We start from the raw sequence: 14,674 nt of genomic DNA on the forward strand, positions 1-14,674 counted from the left end.
ACGCCTCACACTGCATCAAATTGGTCTGCATGGCTGTCGTCCCAGAAGGAAGTCTCTTCTAAAGATGATGCACAAGAAAGCCCGCAAACAGTTTGCTGAAGACAAGCAGACTAAGGACAAGGATTACTGTAACCATGTCCTGTGGTCTGATGAGACCAAGATAAACAATTTGGTTCAGATGGTGTCAAGAGTGTGTGGCAGCAACCAGGTGAGGAGTACAAAGACAAGTGTGTCTTGTCTACAGTCAAGCATGGTGGTGGGAGTGTCATGGTCTGAAGCTATATGAGTGTTGCCAGCACTGGGGAGCTACAGTTCATTGAGGGAACCATGAATGCCAACATGTATTGTGACATACTGAAGCACAGCATGATCCCCTCCCTTCCGGGACTGGGCAGCAGGATAGTATTCCAACATGATAACAACCCCAACCACACTTCCAAGATGACCACTGCCTTGCTAAAGAAGTTGAGGGTAAAGGCAATGGACTGGCCAAGCATGTCTCCACACCTAAACTCTATTGAGCATCTGTGGGGCATCCTCAAACAGAAGGTGGAGGAGTGCAAGGTCTCTATCATCCACCAGCTCCGTGATGTCATAATTGAGGAGTGGAAGAGGACTCCAGTGGCAACCTGTGAAGCTCTGGTGAACTCCATGCCCAAGAGGGTTAAGGCAGTGCTGGAAAATAATAGTGGCCACACAAAATATTGACACTTTGGGCCCAATTTGGACATTTTCAATTAGTGATGTACTTACTTTTGTTGCCAGTGTATTAGACAATAATGGCTGTTGAGTTTTTTTTTGAGGGGACAGCAAATTTACACTGTTATACAAGCTGTACAATCACTACTTTACATTGCAGCAAAGTGTCATTTCTTCAGTGTTGTCACATGAAAAGATATAATAAAATATTTACAAAACTGTGAGTGGTGTACTCACTTTTGTGAGATACTGTATATATGCCCTCTAATCTTTTTTTCTTACCCTGACAGATTCAGATAAAATCTAAAACTCAAGGCTTCCTCTGCAACCATGATTCATTAGAAGACCTAACTACTCTACCAATATTTATACAGTGCATTTGCTAAAGAATGGCCCTTATAGTATCAATTTCAATGTCAAAATAATTGTATGTGGAATCAGAAAATATTGCTAACATGTAATAAAAAACATAAAATGAAAAACAGATATATCCCTATCACATTAAAAAGCATCCAATACCTCATTTAAAAATAAAAAACAAAAACAAACCTATACCAAAATAGAATACATGGTCATGTATGGTCCAATTGCCTACAAAGCTCTGCAAAGATGTTGACCTTAACAGTAGTATGAGTTTGGGTAGATGTTTTAGGTAAGAGTATTGAAGGGTTGGAACCTCTTTTGGGTTTTTTTTGCTGTCTTTGCTCCAAAACAGCAGTACTCAACAGTTAGAACAACAGTTCTTTAATGTGCCAGCTTGGAGTTGACACTGAGGCTGTATGGAGGTGTCTGTTGTTGTTTTATGCTGTGATGGTCCTTTATCCAAATTGCATTCCACACACTACTATTATATCAGCATTAATAAATAATGCTGTCATTGGCTGAGAGCGCTGATCGGGAGTCAGTCGGCTGCTCGTTTTCCAGCTTGCACATCCATCAGAAGCCAGCCAAACGCCCTGCTGCTGTTGGACAGACCAACATACACATGGGCCAAATGTGGGATGTTTTTTTCTAAGCCGACAAATGTCTCCCTGCACTCGACCCCTGTGTTACCCAAAATAAGGGATTTACTAAAACTGCGGCACTCAGAATCTGGTGCAGCTGTGAATGGTAGCCAATCAGCTTCTAACTTCACCTTGTTCAATTAAGCTTTGACAATAAAACCTGGAAGGTGATTGGTTTCTCTATGCACCGCTGCACCAAGTCGTGTACTCTCCAGTTTTAGTAAATCCCCCCAAACTGTTAAAGCCAAAGACTGACAGAAAACCGGAAATTTATGTAGGATGTGAGCAATGGCAGCCTTCATATTTAAATACAGCTTATTTCTTATTCTTGCAGGTATATGTTAAACCAAACGACAATCTTAGTACAAAGTGCAGTTAAATCCACACAGAGAGCTATTTATTTCTCTAATAAGCAATCACATGTTGTCAATGTTTGTTCTGTTGTCTGGGCATTAATTCAAAAAAGAACATTTGAGACTCAACAGGGATAAAACATAATCCTTGTGTTATAAAGGAATCCTGAATTAAGAAATATTGTAAATATAACACATTATTAATTATTCACATTATTTAAAAGTCTGCACATCTAAAATAGTAAAATGACTACATATTTACAGATAGTTTTTATTTCTTCTTTATATGAACTTCCTCTCTTTTAAACAGCAATTTACAATATTTTCTCCCTTAACTTTTTGATGGAAAAAGTAAACTTTTGAGAGGCTTTCTCAGGAAACCATAGCCCGGTGTCCTAAGCCGGCTAACCAATAAGTCTTCATTTTCATACCTTCTAATACCATCAGTTCCCACTCGGACATCTGTCAGCAGCACCTGTAACAGGTTTTGTTATAATTCATACAGTCTTGTCTGCGTCCAGTGCCAGTTTTAGTAATTGCTCTAACCATGGTTATCCGCATACCTACACTGATACACTGATACAGATCTTAACAAAAATCAATGATCTCCTTTATTCACTTTCCTCTGCATGGGTTACTCTACCTGTACACAGTCTTTGATATAATCTTTGCACTATAGTGTTATAGTGCATGGCAAAGATATTTGTGGCTGATATTTATGGCACTCAGGCTGGTGAAATATCAGAAGAGTGGTGATCCTACTGAGAGGATATGAGGTTCTAAAGGAAGAGGAACCTTACCCATCCATATACCTCCATATTATGAACATGGAATGATCTGCTTTCCGCAAGCATGGGTCCTATGAACCTCATTTACCTCACCAACACTTATACATATACAACACATATAGAGGTTTAAGACCCGAGCCACCACAACAGTTCAAATTAATTTCTAATATATTAGTTACATTTAATTGTATTTAAGCATTAGCAATGTTTGCTACTAGTTGGCTAACTACTTTCCCCAGGTAAAGCACCTATCTATCATTTCAGACCAATGTGCAAACTGTACTAATCTACATCAAATTTTAGTTTACTACAGTTCTAACTAGGAATGAGTGTTCTTATTTCTCCAAAATTGCATCAAAGATTAGGAATTTATGCAAAACACAATAAAATCTATGGGAAAAGGTAAATTAGCTTGGTTTTAAATGATGCAATGAGTGGTTCCTGAGTGTAAAGAAAGTTCCTTTCAATTACCTTGAACCTACTGAAATGCCAAAAAAACTGCCCCTCATTAACGTCATTAATTAATAAATTTTTTATGACAGAAAAGAACAGACAGTGATTCACTATAGAAACTATCACTAAACAACTTTAAAAAATATATCCCACACACTAAAAAAAAAACCAGAAAAGTTTTTTCCCTAGAAAAGTTTAAGCCCCATTCCAAAAAAGTTGGGACACTGGGGGGGGATAATCTACTGCAGCTGTGCATTGTAACCAATCAGCTTCTAACTTCAGCTTGTTCAATTAAACTTTAACAATACAACCTAGAAGCTGATGGGTTGCTATGCACAGCTGCGCCAGTTTTATTAAATGTTCCCCACTGTGGCTGAGGAAGGTGGAGGATTTAAAACGGATGAAGGACTTGGTCTTGGCCATCCGGCAGAAACATAAGGCTTACATGCACACCTGGACATTATGGAACATGTTTATTAATTTTGAGGAAGGGAAGGCTTTCATTGATGTGAATCCCAATGGTTGATGGTGTCAATACATCCCATAACAGACTGACCGACTCACAAAAATACCCTTCTCCACCCCTCCACTCCCCCCCCCCCTTCTCTCCTTTATTTTCTCCCTCTGTCTCTTTCTCTCTTACTTCTTGTTTTCTGCTCCCTGTTTTTTTACTTTCCTGTAAAAATTGGGCAGTTTTTTGCTACATATAGGGTTTACCTGGAAGTTACCCCATTTTGGGAATACTTTTTGGAAATACACTTCGACATGCAAAGTTGCTAATTTTAGGGGACGTTCCCCCCATGCACCCTTTATTGGTTCTGTTTTACATTATGGTTGATATTTGCTATGACCCCCGCAAGTTGATGGCCAGCATTGGTCCTCTTTTTGACTTCCCTAACACTAATCTGTTGTATTTGTAATTTACTGTTACTGGATCCTTTGTATACTTCCTGTTTTGTATGTGTATGTCTATTTGGAAGCTTCCTTCCTCTCTTAAATAAAAATATATAAAACAAAAGAAAATCTTCCCCATTTATCTACATAAAAAAAAGCAATGATTTCCAAATGTCAAAAACCCATATTTTATTATTATTTAAAATAGAATACATATCAAATGTTTAAACTGAAAAGATGTACCATTTTAAGAAAAAATAAGGTCATTTTGTAATAATGGCAGCAACATGTCTTAAAAAAGTTGGGACAGAGCAACAAAAAACTGGCAAAGTAAGTGATACTAACAAGAAAAAATTGGAAAAATATTTAATAAATAATCAGTAACATGATTGGGTATAAAAAGAGCGTACAGAGTCAGAGTGTCTCAGAAGTGAAGGTGGGCAGAGGTTCTCTACTCTGCTTCTAAAAGGTTTCGAACAATTTCAGAATACTGTTCCTTAATGTAAAATTGCAGAGACTTTAAATATGTAATAATTTACAGTACATAATATCAAAAGATTCTGAGAATCTAGAGAAATCTCTGTGCACAAGGGACAAGGCCAAAACCCAATATTGGATGCTCATGATCTTTAGGCTATTGGAAGGTACTGTAATAAAAAAGGCATGATTCTGTGAGGGACATGGACAAGAATACTTCCACAAATCACTGTCTGCGAACACAGATCACTGTGCTATAAATGCAAGGTAAAGCTCTATCATGCAAAGAAGCCATACCTGAACATGATCCAGAAACACCTCCGTCTTCTCTGGGCAAAAGCTCATTTAAAATAGCCTGTTGCCAATTCAAAAACTGTTCTGTGGTCAGACGGATAAAAATTTGACATTCTTTTTTGCAACCTTGGGTGCCATGTCCTTCAGACTAAAGAAGAGAGGGACCTTCTGGCTTGTTATCAGCATTCAGTTCAAAAGCCTGCATCTCTGATACTATAGGAGAGCATTAGTGCATATTGAATGGGGAGCTTACACCTTCAATGCTGAAAGATATATTCAGGTTTTCCAGCAAATGCTCCCATCTAGATGAAGCCTTTTTTAGGAAAGGCCTTGCATATTTCAGCAGGACAATGCTAAACTGCATACTGCATCTATCACAACAGCGTGATTTCATAGTAGAAGAATGCGGATGCTTAACTGGCCTGCGTGCAGTCCAGACTTTTCACCAATTGAAAATATTTGGCGCATCTTGAAATGAAAAATACGACAGCAAAGACCCAGGACTACTAAGCAGTTAGAATCCTATATCAGGCACAAATGGGACAACATTCCTCTCCCAAAACTCCAGCAAATGGTCGCCTCAGTTCCCAGATATTTACAGAGTGTTGTTAAAAGAAGAGGGGCTGGTACGCTGTGGTAAACATAGCTCTGTCCCAACTTTTTTGAAATGTGTCGCTGCCATTGATTTAAAAATTACCCTATTTTTCCTCTTAAAATTGTACATTTTCTCAGTTTAAACATTTGACTTGTTTTCTATTTTCCTTTGTGAATAAAGTATGGGTTTATGAGGTTTAAAAATCATCGCATTCTGTTTTTATGTAGATTTTACACAGTGTTCTAACTTTGGAATTGGGGTTGTAGCTCAATGAGAAAGTTTGAAATTGAAAGTTTGTGCTTTTGTGAAATTTTGCCTATGGCAAAAACTGTTTATTCCCTGGCAAAATACATTTTTGACAAAGCCACTCCACTAATTTCTAGTGCTAAGACGAACAAGAAACTGGTCATTAATTGTTTAATCTAGTGCACTCTCTTCTTTGCCCTACTAAACTTGCTCACATGATTTTACAGTTAACTGGTATGATTCTGATATGCTTATATTGTCAAATATGATAATTTCAATTACAATTGTTGAAGTAAACTTGGGTCTTTTCTTTATATACGGTTATCCAATGAACTAAGATTTTTGGGGTTCAGAAATCTAGTCTATGTTATTTTTTCCAGGCCCAACAGCTACCACCACCACCACTGCCACAAACACCACCACTGCCACAACCACCACCACTGCCACGACCACCACCACTGCCACGACCACCACCACTGCCACTACTACTACTTCACCAACTGATGCTGAAAATTTCCTCATTGGGGCTGGAAGAGCTGACTGCACTGGTTTCCTTGCAGATGTTCCCCTGGTATATATTTTTTTTTACCTACGTTGCAGATGTAAAAATGAAATTACAATAATATTCATAACAGCTGAAGTGGTTGTAAACCTTTGAAATGAAAAATGAACACAGCATATCCTTCTATAGTAAGTGGTAGCATCATTCTGAAGCACCAAGTGTGATTTTTGTCTCCTCATTCTTCCTTCTGCTCTCTGCTTTAGTCACTTCTGACTGACTTCACCAGGTGGCCCTGCCCCTTGTGATGTCACTGACCAATGCATGCTGGTTCAGGTGAGGTCACCAGGTGGCCCACCCCTTACCTATTTAGGAACAGTCACCCGGCTGAGTAGGCTTTCAGCGGTCAGCCTTCAGCGAATGCAGAGCTTTTTTTCTTTTCAGTTCTGGCGGTGCAGCGCAATTGACTATGGATCTACATCGGTGACATTGTTTTTTTATTTTTTTCATAAAGATGTTGTCAAAAACCTGTCTACGGTTTTATTAAATTTTGACACTTTTTTTGGGGAATGGGTAGGGGTACAATGTTCCCCTATACTCAGTCACATGGGGAGGCTGGGATCTGGGGGCCAACTTGTTAAAGGGGGCTTCCAAATTCTGATATGCTCCTTGCCAGCAGACCCCCACAACCACCCCGCAGAGTTGTGGGGAAGAGGCCCTTGTCCCCATCAACATGGAGACAAGGCACCCACCTCCCTTGTTGTGGGCATGTGGCCTGGTATGGTTCAGGGGGGGCACTCGCTTTCCCCCCTCCTTTCCTGGCCTGCCAGGCTGCATGCTTAGATAAGGGTCTGGTATAGATTCTGGGTTGGACCCCATGCCGTTTTTTTAATTTTGTATTGCCAGCAATTTTTTTTTCTTTCAGCGGTCAGCAGGGAAGCTGATAGCATTCGTTGTTAAGGATGCGGTAGTCAGCTTCCCAGCACCACTCCTTAACAACATATTGACTGTGCGCTTGGAGAGCGAACATCCTGAACGGGCGACGTTTGGGCTGAACTTTTGCTCGGTAAAAGAAAATCCCAAATTCTGGATTGACACTAGAACAGGAATAGAGGGGAAATCTTTCAATGGGGACACTAGTTCTGGTGACCCTGGTGACACCCATGAATTTTCTTGCTTTGGAGGGATTTCCTCTCACTTCGCGTTTTGGCTATGGGACAGGATGTAAAGTGAAATCCTTCCAATGAAACAAAAACCCCAAAACTGACAGGGCTTAAAACCCTCCCTTATTATTTCCAACATTTTTTAAAAAATGTTACATTTAGTGCTGTTAGGTTGTAATCAGCCTAAGCTGAATTCATAGTTTGGTATTCACTTGGTCTCCCCTAAGCCCTGTGTTATTGTTTGCTTCTGCTTGTTGCTGAAATATGTCCCTGGCGATAGTGCAAGAAGATATAATAAAGCTGGGTTATGAATATTCATGTCATGGTCTGCCTGACCGGCAAAACACATGTATTAAAGCAACCAAAAATGTTATATTCTACTTGTATAAAATCTTCAAGGAAGTAACCAAATGGTTTTGTTTGATTTCTAGATGGGTTATGCTAGTGGTGATCAGATAGCAGGAGGACTTCACACTCGTCAGTACAGCCGAGCCTTCATTGTAGTCCAGCCAGATAATTCTAAGAGGGTGGTGTTTGTCAGTGCAGACATAGGAATGATGTCTCAGAGAGTCCGACTGGAGGTAAGTTCACAAATAATATGTTTGAATAGATTTTACGGTTTATTTGTAATTTTTTGTTTGACAAGTTAGTGTCTGATGCTCAGCGCAGTTAGATTCCAATTGTCATTTTTCTCTGTTTAAATGTAATTTTACTGGAAAACTATAATAAGGCATGGCACAGAACATTATACCCTTGAAGAACATGATATTTCAGGTTCAGCATAACAGAAATCTTCTCCTCAGAGTGCACAAATGTGACAGTAATGTCACACAACAATATGGTTTAGTTGCTACTTTTTCTCTAGAGAAGTCATGGACTGCATATCATGTCAATAGAGATTTCACAATTAGTTGCTGGCAACATGGCAGATGGGGAGGTGCAATCAAAGGAGGTCAATGGGGATGGATAGCAAGGCCTCCTTCACACAGGGCTACCTGTTCATACACCTGTATGAAGGGCCATCTTTGGCTGCACAAGATGCACAGGTGTTTCATGCAAACACATTCTTGTCTTTTGGGGTGCAGTGGTTGCATGGACACAGCCACTAGTCCCAACGAGAAAGCTGTGCAGGTGCATGTCCCCAAACGTACACTGCCTGCTTTTGGGGACATGCACCCACACGACTGTCAGGTTGGGATCAGCGGCTGTGTCTCTGCAGATGCTGTGTTCCAATAGACACAAATGGGTCTGCCAGGCAGGCGGATGCATTGAGCACCTTTGCAGGCAAAAATGGTCCTTTGCACAGGTGTATCTATAGTTATGCTGGTGTGAATGAGGCCTAAAAGGAAGGAATAGGTAGTAGCTCATGGATATGTGAGTAAGAAGATAGAGAGGAAGACCAATAAGGGAGGGGATAGTATCAAGAGGTGGGATAAAGCATGACAGCTTGCCAGGATCAATTTCTGGGATATATCCCTAGTATATATTCTACAAAGAGGTTTCAAAATGGATCCGGGGATCCTGCACCCATTTAAAAGCATTGAGAGTGTTATTCATCCTTGCTGCACAGGCTTTAATGAGTTTGATTTCTTGAATGCAAGAGTAATAGTTGGGTGTTGTTGGATCATGTGTCTGCTTTCAATGAGAGGCAATCAAACATTCAATACCAGTTAGAAATAAAATATAATGCAATTGATTGCTTTGGCAGCACTTGTGTATTCATTTTCCACTGCCAAAGCCCAAAATCACAATGCAGTTTTTACACATTTCTACTATCATATTTTTCTTTGAAGGTGATTGACAAGCTGAAAACCAAATATGGGAATGTATACAGACAAGACAATGTTGTGTTAAGTGGCACCCACACCCATTCAGGACCAGCTGGCTTTTTCCAATACACAATCTTCATGTTGACAGGTAGAGGATTTCACAGAGCCGTCACCAATGCCATTGTCAATGGAATTGTTAAGGTATATATTACATATGATTTTCTTTAGGATTTAACTATGTCAAAGTAAACATCAATTCACATATACTTTGGTTTTTATAGTTAACAAAAAGTGATAACTATATTTATTTATTTACTTTAGATTTATGTTGACTTAATGTTAAAGTAAACTCTTGCAACACTACAGTACACCAGGACTTTTAACATTGCTGTATTCTGACATCTACTATTGTACTTTTGTAATTGGATTTTGTCTTCTTTGTCTCTACTTCTCCGAACCTTCACATTCACTCTTAAAGGAGCATGTTCCCAGTCACCTCACATGACAGAAATTACCATTCGTATGGCAGAATATATTTTTACCCCACAGTAGATATAGCCCTTTGTAGCCTGTGATAACCAGAGGAATAGCTGAAAGATGATTATAAACTGAAGTCCGTAAGGTATTACCACACCTTAAAGTGAGTGTAAAGTCTCATTTTTTTCTATTAAAATAACAAACATGTTATACTTACCTGCTCTGTGCAGTTGGTTTTGCACAGGGCAGCGCAGATCCTCCTCTTTTCGGTTCCCTGGCTGGAGCTCCTGCCCCCCCCCTCCTGGTGAGTGCCCCCACAGCAAGCAGCACCTGAGCCAAGCTACAGCTCTGTGTATCAATTCTGACAAGAAGCTGCCCACTGGCCCTGCCCCCTCTCTCTCCTGATTGGCTAACTGAGTTTGATTGACAGCAGCGGGAGCCAACGGCACTGCTGCTGTGTCTCAGCTAATCAGAAGGGAGAGTCCCGGATGGCTAATGCACTCATGGACATCACTAGATAGAGAGGGGGCTCAGGTAAATATTAGGGGGCTGAGGGTTTTTTCTGTACACAGAAGGCTTTTTATCCTAATGCACAGAATGCATTAAGATAAAAAAAAAAACCTTCTGATTTTACAATATAACATATAAGTAATACAATTTATTGAGCTTGAATGAGTGCAAATGAATCAGCGCTGCCTTGAAATAGCTTATAAAGTGTTCTTAAACATTGTATTAAGAGGATGTGTCAGTATTTGCCTATTAACACCCTAAAAAACGCTTATAATAAATATATAGGTATAAATTATAAAGTGCTCAACCATGCTGTGTCTAGCAATCATATAGTTACCATATATTGTATAATCAATCTAAATAAATAATTGTGCTAAATATATCCATAAATAAACATAAATTATGTAAATTAAAAAATTATGTAAATTAAAAAAAATCTGTGAATAAATAAATAAAAAGTGACAAGTGCCAACGTGACTTTTCAAATATCAATCTCAATCAAATTTATTGAGCTTGTTTGATATGTATAAAAGTCCAAACCATTTGCATGTCAGCAAACATTTTGATTGTTATCGAATATACTGTAAAATATTCAGAGCAGGGATTAAAAAACAATTGCTTACCTATAGTTAATGTGCACAAATAATCCAGTTTATAAAACCGAAAAGAGTCCTAAAGTCACCATGTGCTATATTTAAATTAAAATCAGTCAATAATTCCTTTGCAAATATAGTTCAAATGTAATGTTATGTAAGGATGCCTGTGGTTAATCAAAAAGCCTCCAAATACCAGGGTTAAATGTCTGTGCCATGGCATATCTTTTAGGTAGGTGTACCCATGTACATGTAGGTTCTCTTTCAGAATAAAGTCATCTGTCAGCTTGGAATTAGTGCTTGATAAATGGTACATTTGCCCAAAATGGATTTAACGTTGCACAGATTTATATTTTCCTGTAACTTCTAGACTAGTTTTAAAGGTCTTTGTGATTAACTGCTGGCAACGTTATTTATGGCATTTCATTTGAATTATCTTTCCACCAGTATCAGTGACTGAGATTTATTCAACCCATGGAGAACTTGATTCTATTCAGATGTAATGCCCAAAATGTATTTTGATAATTTGCTCCCTGCATTCTTCATTTACAATAAGTATAAGATTTTGAAGGCTCCACGGAAGCATGGGGACCTATTGCTAGGAGCGGGACCTATACTATGCTGTACAGTATATAGGCTTTGCCACAGGAAATAGAAATAAGTTCCCCCTGGAACGGCTACAACATACCACTCTCTGAACACCAGACATCTGCAAGCAGTCCTCCTATTTATCTCTCCCTGTCTGCAACTCCCTGATTGGTCAGGCAAAGTATATTGCACCTCCTCATACACTTGCCTACAAAACATCAACAGTGCACAGACTGTCTCCAGAAGGTTCCAGAAACCCCCTGTCCTTGCAGAGCTAAAAGAAGTTACCCCTTATTACATAAAAATATGTGAACAGTGTTGCTGGGATGGATATACTGTAGTTAGAAAAAAGATTATATACTTATTGTTTCTTTTTATACCTACCTTTCTAGGATAAAATGCTGCTCTTTGCTAATTTAAATGCTGGCCGCATGTCTGAAGGCCTAGGTACTTAGTCCAATGATGTCTGCCAAAGGCTAAAATCAGCCATACTGAGTTCTAATCCTCGCCTTTAAAAGAGATCACATGACTAAACAGGTACATTGAAGGTAACCCGATACAGCATTTTCTCCTGGAAAGGTAACGACGACTTCGGATTCTTTGTTGCTCTTTATTTGTCCATCTTCGAAAGACTTAATTTTTTTTTATACAGTAAACTATGTCACTCTCAATCTACCTTTTCAGATTTTTTTACTAGTGGCTAACATCGTTCATTTAGTTTTTCTGGCTATACTTTTTTACAGACATTTTGAAAACAAGTACTGGATTTTTCAAAATTAATCAATTAAATAGCACACACCCTAGGCTAAAAAGTGCAAATATTATCTAAAGCTCTGAAAAAAAATGTGTGTAAAATCTTATAAAACAAGCCGTTGCTAGCCCCACACAAATAATACATAAGTACTTCAGTGTGTATCCCAATATAGCTGCACTGGGTGTAACAACTAAATATGTTTCCAATACAATCACAAACTATATAATCAAAGAAATAAATCTAATAAATCTAACATGAAATTCCATCAAAAAACAGTCCATACAGTGCTACATGCTCTTCAGTGTTGTATTAGTAAATAAAACAGTTCTTCAGTGAAGGTAAAAGTCACTCTTGTGCCACCACCTTAAACACAAACCACTCACCGGACCTCCATGACCCTCTAATGGAAAGTGGGTCATGCAGCGCTTTTCCTCTTTAAGGAAGGGGTTTCCTGGGCCAGCCACTCTCTCTTCTTTAAATGAATTCACTCTTCCAAGTTATAACCAAGAATGAAAAAAAAAAAAAAATTGACCTAGTGTATAATCCTCACTTTATTAAGAACTAGCAATTAAAGCTTACAAGAGCCCACTCACATGTGCACAGCCTTGCTCCAGGGTTTTTAGAATACAATCACATGTGTGTCCTGCAACGCTAGCCAAAGGGATACACCTCTTCTTCCCGGGCGGGATGACGTCACTCCCTGTATGCTGTCATGGACTTTTCTTTGTCTGGCATCTCAAATCCAACAAAGAGTTTCTTTAAAGCCATTGAAAGAAAACAAATCGAATACAGAAATATGATTTTGAGTGCACTTAGCCTTCAAGTGACTTCCCATCTAAAACATTTGTTTACAGCAGTTATATTCTGTAATTTGAACATATTAAAAAACTGTTAAGGCAACTCCTGAATACATTTTTTTTTTTTTTTTTTTGAAAAACATAAAATATAGTAGAAAAAAAAAATAAAGGTCTATCCTAACTTGAATGCTTTGTTTCAACTCCTTATTCTGTGCCTAGAGCATTGACATAGCACATGCAAATCTAAGAAGAGGAAAGGTGTATGTGAACAGGGGCACTGTACTGGATAGCCATATCAACAGAAGCCCCTCCTCCTATCTCCGTAACCCCGAATCAGAGAGAGCCAGGTGAGGAGGTAGCTGTGCTATAGATTTCATAAGAGTTTCTTTTGATATCCTTGAACCCTATGATAGATTGTTTTTTTCCACTCAAGTGTGTGTTTTGTCCTTGACCTGGAAATTATTGTTATGACGTTACCAGTATATTATTGTGTAATGATCAGATAAGTCTGATATGTTAGATAATTGTCTTTAAGTTATCAAACATTTATGAAAAGATAACAGAAATGATGGTTTTTCTGGGTAGCCATCTTCTGCAATGACCTTGGCACTCTCCATCCATATTGAAACTGTATAGTATAACAGTATAACATTTGCATTTTAAAGGAACTCTGTACAGAATGAAACATGGTGGCTGCCTTTGCTGGCCTGCTTCTAAAAATGATTTTTGTTTTCTGCCATTGGCTTCAATGCTTTCTGAGTTGCTGACTCAGTTAAACACACAAGTAAGAGAAAGTCAAAGGAAAAGGTACCTAAGCCGCACATCATGAAGCAGACCCCTGTGCATGAAGTGGGATGAATGGCACCCTCAGCCAGGCCACGCCCCTAATATGTTTTACTCTGCCCGAGCTCAAAGAGGACCTTCAATCATTTTTTTTATATTTCCATCTTTTAAATCTTCTGCCCTTGTTGTTTTAACTTCGGATATTAAAACATTTTTTTTCCTGCCAGTAAATTCCTCATACAGCCCACTTCCTCTAGCGCTAGGACATTATGCAGAGCTCTTTCTCACTCTTGTGAGAGTTTGCCAGCAAGGGAGGGAGGGATGAAGCATAGAATGGCCAATGAGAGCTGCAGAGCTGGAGTGGGCTGGATGGAGGCAGAGATAACAGGGAACTGCAGAGATCCATGAGTATTCATCAAGAGAGGAGAAATGTGCAGGCAAGCAGTGGTGTAAGTTTGTCTGTCTGTATATATGTGTATGTGTGTATATACAGTATGTGCTTGTGTGTGTCTGTATATACATGTGTATTTGTGTGTGTCTGTGTATATCCAAGAAGTGAACAGGCAGCAGCTTCAGCTGCCCACAGTTAAAAATGCTGCAGCCATGGACTTAGTGGAGGGAGATTTCTGCAGCATATTTGGCAAGTACAGAATTACAGTATATATAAAATAATATGCAAAGTGGTTGGGGGGAAACTTCAGAATGGCAAAGATGTTTTTATTACAAATTATGTGAGCAGACTGCAGTTCCCCTTTAATCATGTGAAATCATGTAAACTTAGTAACTCTAAAAGTATTGCTGTTTTAAGCATGATCAGTGTTTTCAGAATTATTGGTTAGCAATGGCAGCCTACAGTATATATTCCCTTTCCCTACAGGTTTCCTTTCAATTCATATTCTGAATGCAAAAATAAAGTGGAAAATAGTGGTTTTGGCACC

General features: G+C 38.9%; 1 protein-coding gene across 1 annotated transcript in view; it reads left to right on the plus strand.

The window, feature by feature from the left end:
* Positions 1-14,674, plus strand: part of ASAH2 (N-acylsphingosine amidohydrolase 2) — a gene marked incomplete at its 5' end in the record, with an annotated part of 147,217 nt that overhangs the window by 74,644 nt on the left and 57,899 nt on the right. Inside the window, 4 exons of the mRNA XM_082268888.1 lie at positions 6,184-6,374; positions 7,897-8,046; positions 9,259-9,435; positions 13,173-13,300. Coding sequence (XP_082125014.1) covers positions 6,184-6,374; positions 7,897-8,046; positions 9,259-9,435; positions 13,173-13,300 — 646 coding nt within the window. The remainder of the gene's footprint in view (positions 1-6,183; positions 6,375-7,896; positions 8,047-9,258; positions 9,436-13,172; positions 13,301-14,674) is intronic.

This window comes from Pelophylax lessonae (assembly GCF_965119305.1).
Source record: "Pelophylax lessonae genome assembly, chromosome: 9".
Lineage (NCBI taxonomy): Eukaryota > Metazoa > Chordata > Amphibia > Anura > Ranidae > Pelophylax > Pelophylax lessonae.